This window comes from Glycine soja, chromosome 4 (assembly GCF_004193775.1).
Source record: "Glycine soja cultivar W05 chromosome 4, ASM419377v2, whole genome shotgun sequence".
Taxonomy (NCBI): domain Eukaryota; kingdom Viridiplantae; phylum Streptophyta; class Magnoliopsida; order Fabales; family Fabaceae; genus Glycine; species Glycine soja.
In genome coordinates this window covers 11773913-11796074 of record NC_041005.1, presented here as the reverse complement: position 1 = coordinate 11796074, position 22162 = coordinate 11773913, and the positions used below count along the sequence as shown (strand labels likewise).

The following is a 22162-nucleotide window of genomic DNA, read 5'->3' as shown; positions in this document are numbered from 1 at the left end:
TAACTTATTTGATATTGTGAAAGTTTTAAATGGGATCTTTATTTAAGTAGTTACTTTTATTTTCATCCTAAAAGTAACAACTTAATTGTTTTAGTGATAAAGTTTAACTGCACTGATAGTATAAAAATTAGTTTTATAGTGTTATTCAATCATAAATTATCATCTTCAACATATGTGATTTGTCAATGTATAACTATTTTACACGATCAATCAATAACAATTAAATTTTCTAAACAACTTAAAATTAAAATTGTATTAATTTTAAGTATTTTCAAAAAAGGGATATATAATGCACATTAAATATTTTTTACACAAAGTTTAAAGCCAGTTACTTTTATATATATATATATATATATATATATATATATATATATATATATACTAAATAATACCCGTTATTACATGCATAAATTTGAAGAGAATTTTTTTATTATATAAAAAATTATATTAACAATTTTATTAATTGTTTATGCTATTGAGAAAAATCTAAATTCAATTCAAATGTCTACAATGTATAACTTATTTATTAATAAGAAATGATAGAAGATAATTGAAAATGAATATTTTTCAAATACAAGTATAAAATTAATTTTGACAATATTGTCCACTTAAAGTCAAAGAAGTTTGTATAAACAAATGAATTACGTAACAAATCCCAAATTATTTTTTTATCAAAGTAACTTAAATTATTCCATTATAATCACTTTCATGAAGATCAATAATTTTATATCTTTTATAAAAAATTATTGAAAACAAAATTAAGTAAATGAATGAAAGACATGTAAATTTAATAACACATACTTAAATAATTAAAAGTCAATACAATATTATATTTACATTAATTTGTGTTAAATTTGATTAGATATCATATTTATTATATGATAAAACAATTTTTAAGAAAAACATTTTTAACAATTTTTAAATAATGGAAGTTAGTAAATAAGAATTTAATTATTTAATTTCAAATATTCTTAATTACAATTAAACATTTATAACGTCTTTTAAAAATTTAAAATAATTTTTAAAAAATTAAAGTCATTTAATTTGAAATTAATATTACACACAACTATTCTTAGTTTTAAAAAAGTATTTATAATATTTTCAAAATTTTAAAAAAGATTTATAATAATATTTAGATAATTGGAATTATTAATTTGAATTCTAACTATTCTCAACTTATGATTTAATAACTTAGCTTTTCAATTTTCAGTTACCAACAATAAACTTTCAGGTATCGACTAGTTTTTCAACTTTGAGCTAACTCCTAGCTAGTTATATCAAACATAGATGAAAGCGGTAGCTGAAAGCTTTTAAGCTGACATATTAAATCATAAGTAATTACTTATTAAAGTAGATGGAAAATGTAAAATGACATAAACTAACATATTTCTATGATATTTTTATACAAATTTTAATTTTATTTGGGTCCATGGGCGCCTTGACCCTCCTTAAAATTTTCAATTTATTTTTAAACACACACACACACACACACACATATATATATACACATATAAAATAATTATTTTATTTAGGAGTTTAATTATGTATTAAAACAATTGGAAATTTTAAAATGTTCTTAGTTTTAGAGATTAATATAGTAATGTATCAACGCCACACTTTTTGAAGGTGTGAAAATGGTGGCTCCATTCTACTAAACTAAACTAAACGTGTTCGTTGCAAGTTGGTACTCCACTACATCAGTCAGCTTTTGTCATCGTCATAAGCCTAGACCTGATCGTAGAACCTCCAATGTTTGATTCTGAGTTTGTTATTGACCCCTATAACTACGATTCTCTTTTGCAAGTAATTTCCTTATTCTCTACTCTACTTTTCATGGTGTTGATGATGATCCTCCTGTAAGACTAAAATATCAAACCTGTGATGTTATAAACAACAAAACAAAACACAGGTCATTAACAAATGCAGAAAACAAAATCAGAATCTACCTCCAGCCATTGTCATTAAAGAATTGCTTTATTTTGGTTCTTCCAAACTCTCTCTCTGTAGATGGTGTATCAGATGAAAATGAAATAAATGAGCTCAGGGACCAAACACATGCGCTATATATAGGCATTCTACCATCAAGAATGCATTTAGTAGCCATTACCATCCATTGATGTCATTCAATATTTGGCCTTCCAACTCCAACACTGACGAAGCACTTAACCTTCTAAGTCCAAAACGTTTAGACCACTATTAAGGAGTTAATCAAAGCTTTTAATTAAAAAATTATTACATTCTCCCACTTGGTCCAAACATTTTGACTCATTGGCTAAAATAAGTCAAAATGCTCAATTTCCTTAAGAAATGAACATGTGAATCATAGTAATAATTCTTCTTATAACGAGTAATATCATCCATGTATTACGACATGTTCAATTTCCCAAGTAGTATACTCAATGTGGTAATAAAAATTAATGAATAAATCCAATGTTTATTCTTGGTCCAAAAAATAAATTTTCTCAAATAAATCAATGTGTACTTGAATATAAGAAAATATCATAATATAAGAGTTTCAACTTTAACCTATATGTATAAAATCATAAAGTGGAACCAAGTCTCATTCTCTCTACATGATCCTTGAACTTAAATGGTGGCATGCCCTTAGTCAAAGGACCAACGATCATTAGCTCAATACTTATATGCTCAATGACCATTTTTTTGTCTTTTATTCTTTCTCTAATGGCTAAGTACTTCACATCAATTTGTTTACTTCGACTTCCACTTTTGTTATTCATAGCCATAAAGATAGTAGCTGAGTTATCGCAAACAATATTCAAAGGCCTTGAAATAGTATCAACTATCTTCAGCCCATAAATGAAACTCTTAAGTCATACACCATGTGATGTAGCCTCAAAGCAAGAACAAACTCAGCTTCCATGGTAGAATTAGCAATCAAAGTCTACTTAACACTCCTCCACTAAATAGCTCCATCAACCATCATGAAAATGTACCCAGATGTTGATTTGTGAGAATCAACACAGCCAGCAAAGTCTGAGTCTGAATAACCAATCACATCAAGATTATTCGTCTTTCTATACATATGCATGTAATCTATGGTCCCTTGAAGGTACCTCATCATTTTCTTTGCAGCTCTCCAGTAGTCAATACCTAGATTACTCTGATATCTTCCTAACATTCCAACTGCAAAAGCAATGTCATGCCTCGTGCATACTTGAGCATACATGAGGCTTCCAACAACTGAAGCATAATGAATGTTTTTCATATGTTTCCTCTCAAAGTCATTCTTTAGGTATTGGTTCAAATTAAACCTATCATCCTTCACAATGGAAGTGACACTTTGATGCAATTCTCCTAGGAAGGGACCAGTCACAAGAGCCATAAGCAAGAGGCTCCAAGAGGATTGGGCTAGAGCTGCTGAAGAAGACCCTAGGGTTCTCATGAACCTCAGAGTAAATTTTTGAGCCCATGGGCCAAGGTTGGGTCCATTTTTCTTTGTAAATATTAGAATAGGTTTTCCTTCTTTTGGACCGTGTATTTTGGCCATTTTTAGGTTTGTAGGATACCCTACAAATTAAGGGTACAAGTTAAGGTACCCTAGTAGTATAGGATTTTAGCCTTGTATTTTAGGGCATTTTGAGTAGTCTTTGTAGTAGGGACTTTTTTTATATTTTCATGTATTTTGGCATGGGGGTGAGCTTAGCTATCAAAGAGGTGTGAGTAGCCCCCTCTAGCTTCTCAAGGAAGCTTTCTTCCTTGCTTCGCAAGGAAACTTCCCATTGTATTTTCATGTATTTTAGCATCGGGGTGAGCTTAGTTATTGGAGGGATGTGAGTAGCCCCCCTCTAGCTTCTCAAGGAAGCTTTCTTCCTCTAGCTTTCCAAGGAAGCTTCCTTCCTTACTTCTCAAGGAAGCTTCCCATGTGCTAGGCTATAAATAGAAACATGTGTAACACTTGTCATAATTTTGATGAATGAGAAACTCTTGAGACACACTTCAAAGTTCAACTTCTCTCCTTAATCTCCTTCAATTCCCATGCCCCCTCCTCTCTCTCATTGTCTTCCTCCATTGAAGCTTCCTCTCTAAGCTTCTTATCCAAGGCATTATCTTGGTGGTGAAGTTTCTCCATCCATGGCTTATTCTCTAGTGGATGGTGCCTCCTCTCACCTTTTCTCATTTATCTTCCGTTGCAACTCCATGGCTGATAATCACCATTGAAGGAATTTATTGAAGCTCAAAGATCCGGCCTCCATAGAAGCTTCTCAAGCAAGCTTCCATTAAGTGGTATCAGAGCACAAGAGCTTCAAGTAGGTGCTCTTTAAACATCCATTAATTTTCAGCTTTACCTTCTCCTCCATTGTTGTTTCTTCATTTTTCTCCATGTATCTCCTCACATGTCTAGTGTTGAATGTTGTTAACATGAATTTTTAGAATTTCCACCGATTAAACTTGCTATAGAAGCTAGATTTGATTTTCTATGATTCAAATTTCTTGTTCTTGTTCTTGAATCATGAATTGTGTTGAGTTTAGATTCCTTTGAGTTTTGTATTGTTATTTTTTCTGGCTGAAACCTAAACCATAAAATTCTTACAGAAACATTAAAGTATAAGAAAACCTCAAAAATCTAGAGTGACATGTTCATCTATTATAGTTTTGTCGTAGAAGTCATGTCTAGTCATGAAACTTGTCACATAAGATTCCCTATGATGTGCTGAATTTTATTTTTCTTGTTTCTTTGTCTGACTCATTTGTTCATGAGTGTATGAAATTTGTTTAGCCTATTATTTGATTTGAGTCAAATCTTGCATGTTAATTAGTCCTTAACATGTTCATGCATAATTCATAGAGAATCTTTGATTGTGAACCTTTTCTTGAACTTTTAGGTTTCCTTATGATTGTGTCTATTGTGAATTTAAGTTTTGGTGATTGAATTGTTGGCTGAAATTTTGATCCTAAGTGAATATTGAACTCCTAAAACTGTGGTAAATAGGCCTAGTGAGTTTAACATACATAGGAAAGTTGAAAGTAAACCTAAGGCAATCAATATACCATGCTTAACAAAAATTCGAAGTCTGAAATCGCTGGTGCTAGCAGCTTGAACATACGAACTTGAAAAAATTACTGGGAATTGATCACTGTGAATTTTGAGCTGAAACTTTTACTAAATTTTCTAGATATTTGGAAAAAAATAAGAAAAAATGAACCAAGTGATTTGGATAAAAAGAAGAAATAAGAAAAATCATACAATTTGGCAGGAAAATCAGTGTCCAGGAAAAATAAAATAAAATAAGTGAAAGGGAAATGTGTTTATTGTTTTGGCTCAAAATTTGTTTAGTTCTGAAATTTCAATTGAAAAGTAGTGTGAAAACAAGTGCCAAAACTAGAGGTTTCTTGAGTCTTTTTTTAGTTTTTTTACTCTACTCTAGAGCCATTCTAGGTTTCTCTTTGAGTCCTAGCTTGCTTTTATGTGCTTTTCATTGCTTTAATTGTTGAAAATCCTTGAAAATTTATCCTGTTAAAACTCTATTGGTTTAGCTTTCATTTAATTTTTTTGTCTTTGTTTATTTCTTATCTCTTTGTTTCCTTGTTTGTGAGTTGCCATATAGGGATTTGGAAAGGAGGATTGGTGCCATCAATTGAAGAATTTGAGTCAAGAAGCAAGGGGCCAACCACCTTAAGAGCTATTGAACTAAGAAGCACTCCAAATTGAGTGAAACACCAAATAGAAAACAACCACCAAAATTGAGGACTTTTTTTGTAATTGGCAATTTACTTGTAATTGGAGACTTGTACGTTTACCTTAATTACTTTCAAATTTTGTAACAAAAAGGTCTTTCATTGGAAGTATGTTGGGAGCCTCCAATAGGTTACCCTACTTCCATTTATGTGTAATAATTTTAGGCAATTTTCCCTTAAGATAGTGAGTGTTTTGTTGGGAACCTTAAATGTGGTCATCCGAACACTCTTGGATCCGCCTAGTTTACATTTCTTGCCCTTTAATTTCTTGCTTACTTTCATAGCTTATTTTCTTTACTAGTCATGCCTAGTTTATCTTGTTATTGCATAATACTTTTTTCTTGCTTATCACACTTATCTTGAGTTCTTTTGAACCCTAGCTTTTACCTTTTTCAAATGCCTAACAAGAAAGAACCACAACTTAGGAACCAACATGAGTCATCATTCATCTAGTGTTAATGGTAAGGGTACTAGTCATAAGGACCCTCTATCTAAAATATTATATGAGTTGAGTTCCCTTAAGTTATAGAAAAAAAAATATAAAAAAAAAAAGAAAAAGGAAAAGAGAGGGTAGAAATAAGTCAAGATGAAAGGGAACAAATAAGGGAAGAAGAAAGAAATAAAATACTAAAAGAGTTAAGAAAAGAAAAACATGTCTCCTATAATAGTCATGACTCTGGCAAGAGCCTAAGTAAAGAACTTAGTGACTATTATGGAGGAAGGCATAGGTCACATCCTAGACCTCACTCTCATAGAAGAAACAAGGAAAGAAAGCCTGAAGAGGCTAACATTAACCTCACATACTTCCATGGGAAGGCAATGTAGAGGCTTATTTAGATTAGGAAATGAAGGTTGAGCAACTCTTTGTTTGCCACCATACAAGTGAGGAAAGGAAGGTTCCTTTGGCTACCCTTAGCTTCCAAGGTTATGTCCTCTATTGGTGGGCTTCCCTTGTTAGGGAAAGAAGGATTTATGGGGATCCTCCAATAGAGTATTGGAATGACTTGAAAAGTGCCCTTAGGAAGAGGCACATCCCCTCCTACTATGAAATGAAGCTTATGGACAAGCTCCAAAGGCTTAGACAAAGGAGTATGAGTGTTGAAGAGTATAGGCAACAAATGGAACTACTCCTTTTGAGAGCTGGGCTTAGGGAGGAGGAAAAAACAAGTATTGTTAGGTTCCTTAGTGGACTTAATATGGAAGTGAGGGACAAGATTGAGCTCCTTCCATAGAGGGACCTAGATGACCTAGTCCAACTTTGCATAAGGGTAGAGCAACAACTTAAAAGGAAACCTACTTTAAAATCTTATGACTCTCACTTTTATCCAAAGAAAGACCAAGGTCAAAGAATCTTAGGGGCTGCACCTTCTAAGCCCAAAGATGGTAAGGGGAAGACAATAGAAAAGTAACCCCCTAAGGCTAGTATGTAAGAGAAGACTAGCTCTATAAAGTGCTTTAAATGTCTTGGAAAAGGACACATTACTTTTCAATGTCCCACCAAGAAAACCATGATTATGAGGGGCCAAGACATTTATAGTAGCCAAGATGAGGCTACTACTTCACCTTCCTCTAGTGAAAGTGAAGAAGTAAAAGGGGAAGAATCTAAGGAAGAAATCTACCCCCAAGAAGAAGGGGACCTTTTAATGGTCAAAAGGCTTCTAGGAGGCCAATCTTGTGACTTGACCCAATATCAAAGAGAGAATATTTTTCACACAAGGTGTAAAATTTTTTATAACACATGCTCTCTCATTGTAGATAATGGTTCATGTAGCAATTGTTGTAGCACAAGATTAGTCTCTAAGTTGAGCCTTGCTATCACTCCCCATCCAAAGCCTTACAAACTTCAATGGCTCAATGAGCAAGGGAAGATGATAGTAAATCAACAAGTGAAAGTTCCCTTCTCCATTGGAACATATAAGGATGAAGTGATTTGTGATGTAGTTCCTATGGAGGCAGGACACCTTTTCTTAGGTAGGCCATGGCAATATGATAGGAAAATCATCTATAATGGCCTAACTAATGAGATAACCCTCACCCACCTTGGAACAAAGTTTGTGTTGCACCCTCAAACACCTTCACAGGTGGCCAAAGATCAGCTAACTATGAAAGATAAGAGGGATGAGGAAGAAAAACTAGAATAACACAAGAAAAAGAAAGATAATAAGGCCTTGTCTTCAAAGGTCAAGAGGAAGGAAAAAGAGGAAAAGGATTCCTCCAAGAATATTGTTAAGAAGGAAAATCATTTTGCAACAAAACGTGATATCAAAAGGGCACTCCTTCTTAAATAATCCTTCTACCTTCTCCTATCAAGGGAAACCTCCCTTAGCACTGCCACAATTCTTACATTTGAGACCTTACCCCGATAGGTCCAAGAACTCTTACATAATTTGGTGATATATTTCCCAAAGAGATACCCCTGGGCTACCTCCTTTTAGGGGAATAGAACACCAAAAAGACTTAGTCCCAGAAGCAAGCCTTCCTAATAGGCCAACCTATAGGACTAACCCTCAGGAGATTAAGGAGATAGAGTCTCAGGTTAAGGAATTGTTGGAGAAGGGCTGGGTCCAAGAAAGCCTAAGCTCTTGTGTTGTGCCAGTGTTGTTGGTGGCCAAAAAGGATGATAAGTGAAGAATGTGTATAGATTGCAGGGCCATCAACAACATTACTATAAAGTATAGGAACCCCATTCCTAGACTTGATGATTTGCTTGATGAGTTGCATGGTGCCAATATCTTTTCAAAAATTGATCTTAAAAGTGGGTATCACCAAATCAGGATGAAAAAGGGTGATGAGTGGAAAACCGCTTTCAAGACCAAGTTTGGTTTGTATGAATGGCTAGTGATGCCTTTTGGGCTCACTAATGCACCAAGCACCTTTATGAGGCTTATGCATCATGTCTTAATGGATTTCATAGGTAGATTTGTAGTTGTTTATTTTGATAATATTTTAGTGTATAGTAGGAGCCTTGATGATCACTTAGGACATCTAAGGCAAGTTTTTTCAATTCTTAGGAAAAACACTCTCTATGCCAATATAGAGAAGTGTACCTTTTGTGTAGATAATATAGTTTTCTTAGGATTTGTAGTTGGTAGAAATGGGGTCCAAGTGGAACCTGAGAAAATCAAGGCCATCCAAAAATGGCCCACCTCAAAAAGTGTAGGAGATATTAGGAGCTTCCATGGGTTAGCAAGCTTCTACAAAAGGTTTGTTCCTAATTTCTCTACACTTGCCTCACCTTTCAATGATCCGGTGAAGAATAATATGACATTCACTTGGGGTGAAAGACAAGAGCAAGCCTTTGCTTTTCTCAAAGAAAAGCTCACCAAGGCACCTACTCTAGCTCTTCTTGACTTTTCTAAAACTTTTGAGCTAGAATGTGATGCCTCTGGAGTAGGTGTGGGAGTTGTATTGTTGCAAGGTGGGCACCCTATTGCTTATTTTAGTGAAAAACTTCATGGTGCCACCCTCAACTACCCCACTTATGATAAAGAGTTTTATGCCTTAATAAGAGCCCTCCAAACTTGGGAACATTACCTTGTTTCCAAGGAATTTGTCATTCATAGTGATCATGAATCACTTAAGTACATTAGAGGGCAAAGCAAGTTAAACAAAAGGCATGCAAAATGGGTAGAGTACATAAAGCAATTTCCATATGTTTTCAAATACAAAAAGGAAAAAAAAATATGGTAGGTGATGCCCTCTCTAGGAGGCACACATTGTTTTGCTCCCTAGGAGTTCAAATTTTAGGATTTGATAACATTAGGAAATTGTATGCTTTAGATGAACATTTCTCTCCCATTTATGAGAGTTATGGGCAAAATGCCCAAGATGGATTCTATTTGGCTGAGGGGTATTTGTTCAAAGAGGGAAAGCTCTGCATGCTATTAGTCGTCGTTTACGACTAACTTTTGTATAGAAAAGTTTTCCAAAATGTATATAAATCTCCCAATTTATTATTCTTTTTGGTAGGATTGTAAATAAACTTGCTTTGTTTTTTATCTCTGCTTAGTAGAAGCCTCTTTATATGGAATTAATGTTAAATTTTCTTTAATTTCAGGAAAAAAGGAGTTATTTTGAAGATGTGACAAAGGAGTCATCGTGCTAAGCGTGCATCAAAGACTAAGCCCAGTACCAGTGCGCTTAGCGAGTAAAGGGGAATCTGGAAAGGCATCTGCTATGCAAGCACGCGCTTAGCGCGTTATCAGCTTGCTAAGCAAGTCGTTTGTCGCTTTCCAGGCTTAGCGTGAGATTGGCGCTAAGCTCAAATTCACTTACTCGCGCTAAGCGCGAGAATGGAGCTAAGCACGACGTCAAGATTAGGAAGCCCTTTTTAAGCCTGATTTGCACAGAACAAGAAGAGGAAGTTGAATAGTTGTAAAAGGCCTAAAGAGTGTGAATATCAGAGAGCACAGAGCAGAGCAATGGGCCAAGTTTTCATCTTTTAGGGAGATTAGTGAGTTTTTGGGAGATTGTGAGATTCCTAGAGGTGGAAGAGGCATCCCCACTCCTTTGTAAGCAAGCAATTTCTCTTGATTCCTCTTCTTCAGTGTAAAAGGAGCTTCCTTGCAATGAAAGGCTAAAACCCTCAGTTGAGGATTCTTACTGAGTAGTTGATGTAAACTCTTTTTCATATCTAATTAAAGTTATTTTATGTGTTCACTGCTTCTATCTATGCTTATTGTATGCATGCTTATGGCTTGATCACCCATTTGTGTGTGCTGTTAGGGACTTTAGCATTCGTAAATGTATTGTTTCCTTAGAACTTGATAGAGAAGGGACTAAATAACTGCATTTCTAGGGATAGTGTGTAGGGTTTTGGTTTTCTTTATTATGTTGTGAGTATAATGCTGTTTAAATTAGGCTAAGTTCAACAAGAGGGATCTGCGAACGAAGTTTGATTTAAATTAGTCCAAACTCTGGAGGAATCAGTGTTTGGTATTTTTGTCCTTAGAATAGAACACAGGAACATCTTTAATTAGAAAAACATCTTTAATTGCATCAACTTACTCAGTAGGAGGACCCAACGCCTTTAGATATCTATTTTCACACTTGTTCTCGTTTATTGTTTTTACATAGGATAGAACATACTTTTGCTTTAATTCACAATCATTAATTTCTGTTTGCAAATGCCTGCTTACTTAACAAAACTTTGTTAAATGAACAAGTTCCCTGTGTTCGATACTCAGTTCATTTCATTTTAATTATTTACTTGACGATCCGATGCACCTGATGGTAGATTTCGCACCCACAAAATAAATAGTATTCTTAGGGGCGAACAATCAAGTATTTTGGCGTCATTGCTGGGGGACTTTTTCCATTTGGAAAGTTTAGTTCAGTTTGAAGGCATTAATTCATTATTCTTTGATTTATTAATTTTTGTTTTTGTTAATATTTGTTTAGTTCAGAATTTATTTAACTATTGTTCCTGTTAGTGTTTGCATGCGTAGATCTTCTGCAGGTGAATTGGTTCCATTGGATTTAGAAATTGAAGCCACCTTTAGAAGAAACAACGCAGAAAGAAAAGAAAAGCTATTGCACAACAAAACAGTAGCATCATTCCTTGAAGAGGCTCACTTTTCTGAGTCATCTTCTTCTAATTCACCTACATCCAGGGAATCTCAAACAGTAGCCGAAGTCATGGCTGAAGAGCAACCTCAACAACTGACCTTGGAAGATTACTCAAGTACTTCAGTGCCGTAATATTTCTCCAGTGTTGCGCGGCCAGAGGTTCAGGCACAAAACTTAACTTACCCACCTTCATTGATACAGCTAATACAAAGCAATTTGTTTCATGGTTTACCAAATGAAGATCCATACTCACACTTGGCAACGTATATTGAGATTTGTAATACTGTCAAGCTTGCTGGTGTACCTGAAGATGCTATTAGGCTCAGCCTGTTTTCATTTTCTTTATCTGGGGAGGCCAAGAAATGGTTGCATTCATTCAAGGGCAATAGTTTAAAGACCTGGGATGAAGTTGTTGAGAAGTTTCTAAAAAAATATTTCCCAGAGTCTAAAACTGCAGAGGGAAAAGCTGTAATTTCTTCATTCCACCAGTTTCTCGATGAATCTTTGAGTGAGGCATTAGAAAGATTTCGTAGCTTGTTGAGGAAAACTCCCACTCATGGTTTTTCAGAGCCTATACAATTGAACATCTTCATTAATGTGTTACGGCCACAGCCAAAGCAGTTACTCGACACTTCTGCAGGAGGAAAAACTAAGTTGAAGACACCTGAAGAAGCCATGGACTTAATTGAAAATATCGATGCCAGTGACCACACAATTTTACATGATAGAGTTCATATTCCTACCAATAAGAGTTTATTGGAGCTTTCATCACAAGATGCCTTGTTGGCCCAAAATAAGTTGTTGTCCAAGCAACTTGAAGCTTTAACTGAAACACTAAGTAAGTTGCCAACTCAATTGCATGCTAGTCAACCTTTACCTTCATCTGTTTTGCAGGTTACAGGTTGCACACTTTATGGTGGAGCTCATGGGTCAGGCTTGTGTATTCCCACTGAAGAAACATCTCATGAAGTTAATTACATGGGAAACCAGCCTAGACAAAATTTTAATGCAGGTGGATTTTCTGGATTTCAACATGGCCAACCTTACCAGCAGCATAATCAATGGAGAACTCACCCTGGTAATCAGTTCAATAAAGACCAGGGTGGGCTACCTAACAGGCCACAGCAACAAGGGCCTCGCTTATCTGAGAGAACAACAAAGTTGGAAGAAACTCTTGCTCAGTTTATGCACGTGTCATTGACTAATCATAAGAGCATAGAATCAGCCATAAAAAATCTAGAGGTCCAGGTAAGGCAGCTAGCCAAACAGCTTGCAGAAAAATCTTCTAGTACTTTTGGAGCTAACACTGAGTAGAATTCTAAAGAAGAATGCAAGGCTATGATGACCCGAGGAAGGAAGGTAACCATGGAAGAAGAGAAGACGAAGGAGAAAATGGTGGAGGATGACAAACAACAGTTGGTAATTGAACCAACACCTGAGCCAGTGCAACCCTTTTGTTAACTTATAGAGGAAGAAGAAGAAAAGGAGGATGAACAGATGAGACAGACGCCAATAATTTTGAGTGAAAGAGAAATAACTGAAAAAGAAAAGAAGAAGAAAATGAAAAAGGGAAAGAGAAAGAAAAAGAAAATGAGAAAAATGAGAAAAATGAAAAAGAAAAAGAGAGAAAAGAAGAGAAGAGAAAAAGCAAGAGTGAGTGTGCTAGAGAGAAAAAGAAAGAAGCAACTTCAGCTAAAGGGACATAAGTACCATATCCTTTGGTACCTTCTAGGAAAGACAAAGAAAGACATCTAGCTAGATTTTTGGAAATTTTCAAGAAGCTAGAAATTAGCATGCACTTTGGAGAAGCTCTACAACAGATGCCACTCTATGCTAAATTTTTGAAAGACATGCTAACTAGGAAGAACAAGTACATCCATAGTAACAGCATCATTATGGAAGGAAATTGCAATGTCGTAATTCAACGTATCCTTCCACCAAAACATAAAGATCCAGGCAGCGTCACTATACCTTGTTCTATAGGTGAAGTTTCTTTTGTCAAAGCTCTTATTGATTTGGGAGCCAATATTAATTTAATGTTGCTTTCCATGTGCCGGAGACTTGGAGAGTTGGAGATAATGCCTACTAGGATGACTTTACAGTTAGCAGATCGCTCCATCACCAAACATTATGGAGTGATCGAGGATGCAATCCTCCTAGGAAAGGACCAGTCACCAGATCCATGAGCAAAAGGCTCCAACAAGATTGGGCTAGAGCTGCTGAAGAAGGCCCTAGGGTTCTCATGAACCTCAGGGTAGATTTCTGAGCCCATGGGCCAAGGTTGGGTCCACTTTTCTCTTTAAATGTTAGAATAGGTTTTCCTTCTTTTGGGCATTGTATTTTGGCCATTTTTAGGTTTGTAGGATACCCTACAAATTAAGGGTACAAGTTAAGGGTACCTTATAGTATAGGGTTTTAGCCTTGTATTTTAGGGCATTTTAAGTAGTCTTGTAGTAGGGACTTTTTTGTATTTTCATGTATTTTGGCATGGGGGTGAGCTTAGTTATCGGAGAGGTGTGAGTAGCCCCCCTAGCTTCTCAAGAAAGTTTTCTTCCTTGCTTCCCATTGTATTTTCATGTATTTTGGCATGGGGGTGAGCTTAGCTATTGGAGGGGTGTGAGCATCCCCCCTCTAACTTCTAATGGAAGCTTTCTTCCTCTAGCTTCCCAAGAAAGCTACCTTCCCTGCTTCTCAAGGAAGCTTCCCATGTGCTAGGCTATAAATAAAAACATGTGTAACACTTGTCATAACTTTGATGAATGAGAAACTTGTGAGACACACTTCAAAGTTCAACTTCTTTCCTTAATCTCCTTCAATTCCCATGCCCCCCCCCCCTCTCTCTTTCATTCTATTCCTCCATTTAATCTTCCTCTCTAAGCTTCTTATCCAAGGCACTCTCTTGGTGGTGAAACTTCTCCTTCCATGGCTTATTCTCTAGTGGATGGTGTCTCCTCTCACCTCTTCTCCTTTATCTTCCGTTGCAGCTCCACGACTGAAAATCACCATTGAAAGACCTTATTGAAGCTCAAAGATCCGGCCTCCATAGAAGCTTCTCAAGCAAGCTTCCATCACACTTGGTGAACAATCTTTTATTTGAAATCTCTCTAAAATTTTGTTAATATAGGTTTCTTGTGATAGACCTAAAATACCTCAAGGTCTATCTCTATGAATCTTAATGTCAATGACATAATATGCATCACCCATATCCTTCATGTCAAAATTCTTAGAGACAAATTGTTTTACCTCATGTAGCAAACCTTGATCATTGGCTGCAAGTAAAATATCATCTGCATATAAAACAAGAAAACATACTTTACTCCCAATGCCCTTGTGGTATATGCATTGATCCATGGGGTTTTCATCAAAACCAAATGAAGAAATTATCCCATGAAACTTAAGGTACCACTGACGAGAGGCTTTTTTTAAACCATATATAGATTTCTTAAGCTTGCAAACCAAATGCTCACCACTGTTAGAGGAGAAGCCTTCAAGTTGTTTCATATAAACCTCTTCCTCTAAATCACCATTAAGAAAGGTTGCTTTTACATCCAATTGTTGCAACTCAAGGTCAAAATGAGCAACTAATGTCAAGATAATACAAAGAATTTTTCTTAGATAAAGGAGAAAAAGTCTATGTGTAATCAATTCCTTTTTTTCCCTTAGTAGTGAGTCTTGCCTTGTAACTCTCAATGTTGACTAATGAATCCTTTTTGGTCTTAAAGACCCATTTACAGCCAATGGCCTTTGCCCCATTAGGCAACTCTACCAGGTTCCAAACTCTGTTACTCTGCATGGAATTCATTTCATCCTTCATGGCATCATACCATAAATTTGACTCTTTACAACTCATGGCTTGATAAAAAGTTTCGGGATCATTTTCAGCTCCAATATTATAGTTAGATTCTTGCAAATATACAATATAACCACTAGGAATAACTGATTTTCTTACTGTAGTATATCTCCTTAATGTTGCATCAACATTTTCTTGTGGATCATGTTGTTCAATTGGTTGTTCATCATTTTCAGGAATTGGATGATCAACTTGATCTGCAGGATTATCAGCAACAAGTTTTGGAATATCATTCATTTGTTGTTCATCATCCCTTTGAACTAGAGGGGTATCAATTACAACCAATCTTTCACTTGATGTGGAAGGTTAAGACTCTATATGATCAATTTCAGAACCTAAGTCCCTCAATTGATCATTCCCATTAATCAAGTCATTTTCAAGAAACTTGGCATTTCTTGATTCCACAATCCTAGTAATATGATATGGATAGTAAAACTATAACCTTTAGACCTTTTGGCATATCCAATGAAATATCCACTAATAGTCCCCAGTCAAGTTTCTTTTCTTGTGGGTTATATATTCTCACCTCAAATGGACAACCTTAAACGTGCATATATTTCAAACTCGGTTTCCAATCTTTAAACAACTCGAAAGGTGTCTTTGGGACAACCTTGGTTGGAACTTGTTGATGGATTGGCAAGTGCACCAAATTGTCACAAGTATTAAAGTAAACGGAAGTCTGAGTGTCGAGTCAACAGGGACTTTGTTTGTACTTAGATTGGTGCAAACCCAATTTTCAAGCAATAGAAGAGATAAGGAATTGTAAGTGGAAAATTAGACGGTGGAAGTAAAAGATAAGAGAATAAGAAAAATAAACAATGACTTGAATACGAAGGATGAATTCAGAATGCAAATGTGTTGGGGACTAGCATACCAAAACTACTTGTGATGCAATGTTAATATTTTTTCTCTATCTAATGTTATCCCAGTTTTTACCCATAACTACTATGATACTCTATCTTTGGTTCCCCGCATGAAGAGCATAATTTATCTATTTTCTCTCTCAAATTCCTTTGCAAAAATGAAATAGTAAATTGCATAAAGATTAAAGATGCATGAAATAGGCTAAATAAACATCACTCTATTCCTTGACATGATTTCATTTAGATTCCATTTCCCAGTTCTCTAGAAAATACCCATTTTCCAATGCATTAGTTCCTAAACAATACATGAACATGGGTGATCCGACCACAATCAATAACATTAAAGCACAGAAAAGAACAATAAAAATTGGAATTGCATTAAATAGATAGTAAGGAAGAGTTATATTACAAGAGTTTAGCTTGTCAGGCTCCCAACAATGGGGGTTTAGCCTCTCATTTTTATGAGAGGCTTTACACTTTAGGGGTTGACGAGGATAAAAGAAGAAGAAGGATGGATAAAGGAAGAGAAAGAGAGAATGACTATAGAAGGAGGGTTTCCCCTATTAGGGATGCTCAGGCTTTGGGTGTATTCAATTGAGAGCTATGAGTCTCGGTGTGTCTTTCTCCTTTGTTTCCTACTCCTTTTATAGGCATAAGGTAGCTTAAAATTCATGCAACCTCGCATTAAGCGCGCCTTTCTAGGCTCAGCGAGTATTAGGGGTATGACACGCTAAGCGTGGGATTTGTGCTAAGTCCCTTCTTCTTACAGAAGAAACACTTTGTCACCTTCTAAATATCAGCTTGAGGTGGTATTCTATCATTCCCTTTCTGATTAGCTTGAGACTTAGTAGCTTTGTTCTTCCCACAAGCAGTTGTCAGCAATGCACTCTTACCCATCTCCATTACAAGCCTTTCTAGTTCCTAAACACACATGGTCATTAATTCATTGATAGACCATTTGTCCTTATGTGTGTTGTAGGAAATCTTAAACGGCCCATATTCCAGTGAAAGGGTGTTCAAAATGAAATGCACCAGGAATAACTCAAGCATATCAACCTCTAGTTTCTTAAGTTGAGCTGAAATATTTCACATTTGCATTATGTACCCACACACACCTTTCACACTGGTGTGCTGGAGAGAGGAGAACTTACTCCAAATTCTTAAGTTGAGCTAAAATATCTCACATTTGCATTATGTACTCACGCATACCTTTCACACTAGTGAGCCGAAGAGAGGAGAATTTCATGATCAGGGTTGCTAAAGCCTTATCTGAAGTGATGAACTAGTCATCAATAGCCTTATGAAAGTCTCTGACCTTATCATGTTGGTCGATAGAACCACGTATCCCAGCCAAGATTTTGGCCTTAATGAATATCACATTGAACCGGTTAGATCACTCCCACCGCTCATATAACGCAACAGCAGCTGGCTACTTTCACCAATGATTGTAGGTGGTTCGTCTTTCCTTATAGTTTATGTCCATTAATAATTGCTAATTGTGAGTATATTTTGGGGCTAAATTATATAGGAATTTGTTTTTTTCTCTCTCTTAATTCTTCTTTTTTGATCAAATAATTGTTAAATTAACATCATTTAAGTTTTTGTGCAATAAATATTAAAAGTGATGAATTTATGATGCTTAGTGAGTAAAATAAAGCCCAAAAAAGCAGGATGATTCAGGAAAGCATGGATAATTAAGGAAAGCAGGCTAATTCAGAAAAGTTAAGGTGGGCTTAGCGCGAGAAGCCCGCTTAGCTAAGCTAATTTGCACCAATAAAAGAAAAAGAGAGGAGAAGGAAAAAACATATAGAAATTCCAAGAGAATACAATTTCTTATATAGAAGGCAAAGGCTAGAAGAAGGAGAAGTAATCATTAGTCATTCCTTCCTTCTGTCCTCTTTTCTTATCTTATTCCCCTTCATTAAATATTCCCCTCTTGCAATTGTAAAGCCTCCTAGGACTATGAGAGGCTAAATCTCCTTTGATGGAAACGTGGCAGCCAACTACTCTTGATGTAATTTCTCTTCCTATCTATTTATGAATATTACATTTGCAATATTTTTTCTTGTGCTTAATATTATTGCTTGTGGCTTAATCACTCATTTCCATGGTAAGTTTTAGGGGTAACATTGAGAGACATTATTTTCTAATATAACTGGGAAAGGGTATCTAAATAAAGTCATCACTAGGGATAGACTAATATTTGTTTAGCCTGTTATACATCTCTATTCTTAATACAATTTACTATTTTAGCTATACAAAGGGATTAAGGAGAGAAAATAGATAAATTAGGCTCTTTCATTCGGGGGACCAAAGTTAGAGTATACGACTAGATCCAGGTGTAAATTGGAATAATTATAAATAGAGAAAAATCACTAACATTACATCAAAGAGCAACTTTGGTAGGCTAAGTTTTCAACATTCTCATCTTCTGAATTTACTTCTACAATATTATTGGGTTCTCTAACTTTTTTTGTCTTTAATTAATCAATTTAAATTCTTGTTTAATTTCTTCTCTTGTTTGATTTAATTTTCTACCAATTTAAATTATTGTTTTTCTCATAACTTTTTCAAGTCAATTTTCTTTCACTTCTTTTATTAATAAAATATTCATCTACCTAAGTACAAACAAAGTCCATGTGGATTCAACACTCAGACTTCCATTTTAACTTTACTACTTGGGACGAATTGGTGCATTTGCCAACCCATCAACATCCATCCACCCCAATTGCAAAAGGAATTTTCTCCTTCCATATCTTATAGTTATTTTCTTTGAGTTCGGGAACATCACATTGAATATCAGAAAAACTAACAGTTTGAGAAACTACAAAAATTTAAAGGCTTATGTCAAAATTTGAGGCATATTAATCTTAATTGTATGTTTTACCAATGTAAACATACTAGAAAATTGAATCTTGTGACAGAAAAATTGCCTGTGGGCTAAATTTTTAATTCAATAAGATACAATTAGACTTTATGATAGAATAATCAAATCACGTACTCAAATTCATGCTTTACGGGTATAACATGAAAATAATTTGATTTTATTTCGCAAATATTTACTTTATGATAAAACTATCAAATTATACATCACTTCATAATCCCTATGGGTAAACCATGAAAAATAATATGACATTTTATACTAATTAATTATACAAATATAATCAAAATTTCTGTGGGATAAAATTCATTATATAAAGTACAATTAATCACAACATTATGATTAATTCCTTATATGATCTTTAAACAACTTAATATATAACTTTAATCAAATTATAGATGTTGTGGCTAATTCATAATTAATCAAAATTATAAAGGTCACTTAAACATAAAACTTAATCATATGAGAATAAATCATATTATGCACTTCAAGATCAAGATATAATACAATGATGAATAAAATTCACATATATAATTGCATAATTGAAACATAATATTATGCATTTGATTTCATATATATATGCATAGAACAAAAATTTTCAGACTATATTCATGCATAAAATAAATTAAAACTGCACAAATTGCAAAAATAAACAAAAATGCATAAGCATATAAAATACGGAAAAACAAATAAATATCAAAGAACCTTAAATAGCTTAGTGACTCATGTGACATCTAGTAAATTGTAGGTCATTGGTTCAACACCCAGCCAATGTAGAAATGGTTTATTTTCTTTTTTTTAAGCAAACAAAAATTCACTATTCATCATCTTCAACCTCAAGCGGGTCAATTTGACCCAAAATATAGACCTGATCGATTCTCACTCATTCGGGCACTATTTTACATATTTCTAATCTTATTTTTAAAAAATGAGACTCTAAATACCAAAAACGAAATTAGATCGGAACAATACCAAAAATCGAAAATGAACAAGGCAAAGGCAACTACGGCTCTGATACCAAATGTAAGACTAAAATATCAAACCTATGATGTTACAAACAACAAAATAAAACACAAGTCATTAACAAATGCAAAATCTGCTACCAAACGAATACATTTATTTTTCAAATGATTTATATCGTCAAGTATACTCATTCCAAATTTCATTCCAATCAAATGATCCGCAGTTGTCAATATATCTCGTGGTAACAAAAAAGTATTGTTTTGAGGTATATCAAGATTAAGCTTTTGGTTCATATTTCGTCGACCAATAGTTGTTTGATAGAAAAACGTTCAAACAACTACTAAGGAGTTAATCAAAGCTTTTAATAAAAAATTATTACACCTCCTTATCTTTTCAGTATATAACGCTTCTGAGGAGAATAGGTGATGTTGATGAACTACCAAGAGCCTAGGAAAATACGAGTGAACTCTTTCCTTTGAGCCTTGCAATGTGGCGCCAATGGATCAATGATGAGCTTTCTCTCAATTGGTCCTTCACTCCATTCATCTTTATCTTGATTTTCTTTTCTTTTTCCACTCCTATTAGGCATGATTTCTTTCTTGACCTACTTTCGCTTTCTTTACCATGCAGACTCGATGCTTCCTCTAGAATTCTCAAGCTTTACCAACGAGGGGTGTTTGATTATTTGGCTGGTTATATATGTTACTTATTATATTTCAATTCTTTTTTTTGTCTTTTCCTAGTTAAGAAGATAAGATAGAATACTTAAAAGGGGCGTTTGATAAGGGAAATTTTTTTAATTTCATGTGAATCTTAGAATGAGAAACTTAGTTTTTCATGTTTGACATCTACTTTAAAATATAACATTGATGGGAAAGGAGGTTTTATGGGGGGAAAAAATTAGGTAGTTTTCCAAAAAGCTTTTCTGTTAGAAAGGTGGCAATCTAACTTTTTTGAGTTAATTTTTTAACTATCCTAAAAATATCACATTACTTTTATTAGATTATTACTTATTACATTTCAATTCATTTTGTTTGTCTTTTCCTAGTTAAGAAGATAGCATAGGATATTCAAGAAGATATTTGGTACGGGAGAAATTTTTAAGTTCCAAAGAATCTTAGAGTAGGAAACTTTGTTTCTCATGTTTGGTACCTACTTTAAAAAAATATCATTTTTGATAACGTTTTTTAGTTAGTTTCGCACAAAAGCTTTCCTTTGGAGGAAGTAAGAATATGATTTTCCCGAGTTAAAAATTTTTTAACTGTAGTAAAGATATTGCATTACTCTTATAAAATTATTTAATGTGTTAGGAGAACCAAAATTCATAACCAAATTATTTCTTTTAAGGTTTTGCACAATTGTCGTCGCATTATCTTTGATTTCAGTTTGTCTTTCTTTGGTGTGACTACATTAATTTTGTACAAGACTCTGATCCAATGGCACTCTAATGTTCACCTACTGGTATTTCCAAGGCAAGGGATTTGTTTGAGAGTGCCCTTAATGCAGTTAGTTTGCATGTTGCTGAAGGTATACTAAAATATGGGAAGCATACAGGCAATATGAGCATGCTATACTTTTAGCCATTGATGATACTGATGCACAACTCTGAACATTTGTAAATTTATCATACATTTATATTGACACGACTGTACTAAACAAAATACCAGTATTAGTTTTTACTTTTTACATGTTAATACAATGTTTTACTTTATGCCCCAAGCATTGCATGTAGTTAAGTATTTTTTTTATGAAATTATCTGTCAAAACAAAGGGTGGATGTTGATTACTTAGGTATATATCCTTTACATTACTATTGTAGACAAAGCTTTTTTTTTTTTTGCATTTATTAGAAACTCGATGTATTACTTGCCTGATAATATTGAGGATAGAGCAACATAGTTGCAGCAAAAATAAGTTTTATTCCTGAGGTAGTACCTTGAATGCACAAAAATGGCCAGAGCTGAATGTGAAAATTTAGTTGAGACTTGAGAGCATAGTTTAATTTTGGTTTGTTGAACGGATTTAAAGAACAAAGAAAATCCAGCAACCAAAGAGAAACTTGATTTGGAGATTAACTTTTGGCATTTACCAAATTGTTCTGGTTTAGCTTGTTAACTTGATGTGAACCCAACAAGGCTTAGAACCTTTGAACCCACGAGCACTTGAGTTTACACCCTTCCCAATAAAGCTAACAATTAGGTTTAGTGATCCACTCGAATCTTTGAGTACAAGAAACAAGGATCCTAAGTGTTGGATATGCCACAAGGATGATCAAGCCTTCATAAGTTAGAAAAATTCTAAAAAAAACCAAAGAGAAAAACTCTCACAAATCTAAATTAT

At 34.5% G+C, this 22162-nt stretch overlaps 1 protein-coding gene across 1 annotated transcript; it reads left to right on the top strand.

Moving 5' to 3' along the window:
* Positions 1 to 11334: 11334 nt before the first annotated feature.
* Positions 11335 to 12579, top strand: LOC114410555. Its single transcript, XM_028374539.1, has 2 exons — positions 11335 to 11380; positions 11507 to 12579. The coding sequence occupies exons 1-2, from the start codon at positions 11335 to 11337 to the stop codon at positions 12577 to 12579; spliced, it is 1119 nt and encodes a 372-aa protein (XP_028230340.1).
* The last annotated feature ends 9583 nt before the right edge of the window (positions 12580 to 22162 follow it).

Excerpts from the sequence above, each read along its gene's own strand:
- LOC114410555 (XM_028374539.1), top strand. The coding sequence starts at position 11,335 with ATGGCTGAAGAGCAACCTCAACAACTGACCTTGGAAGATTACTCAA. Across the intron at positions 11,381-11,506 it reads GACCTTGGAAGATTACTCAA|ATCCATACTCACACTTGGCA; the intron begins GTACTTCAGTGC and ends TACCAAATGAAG.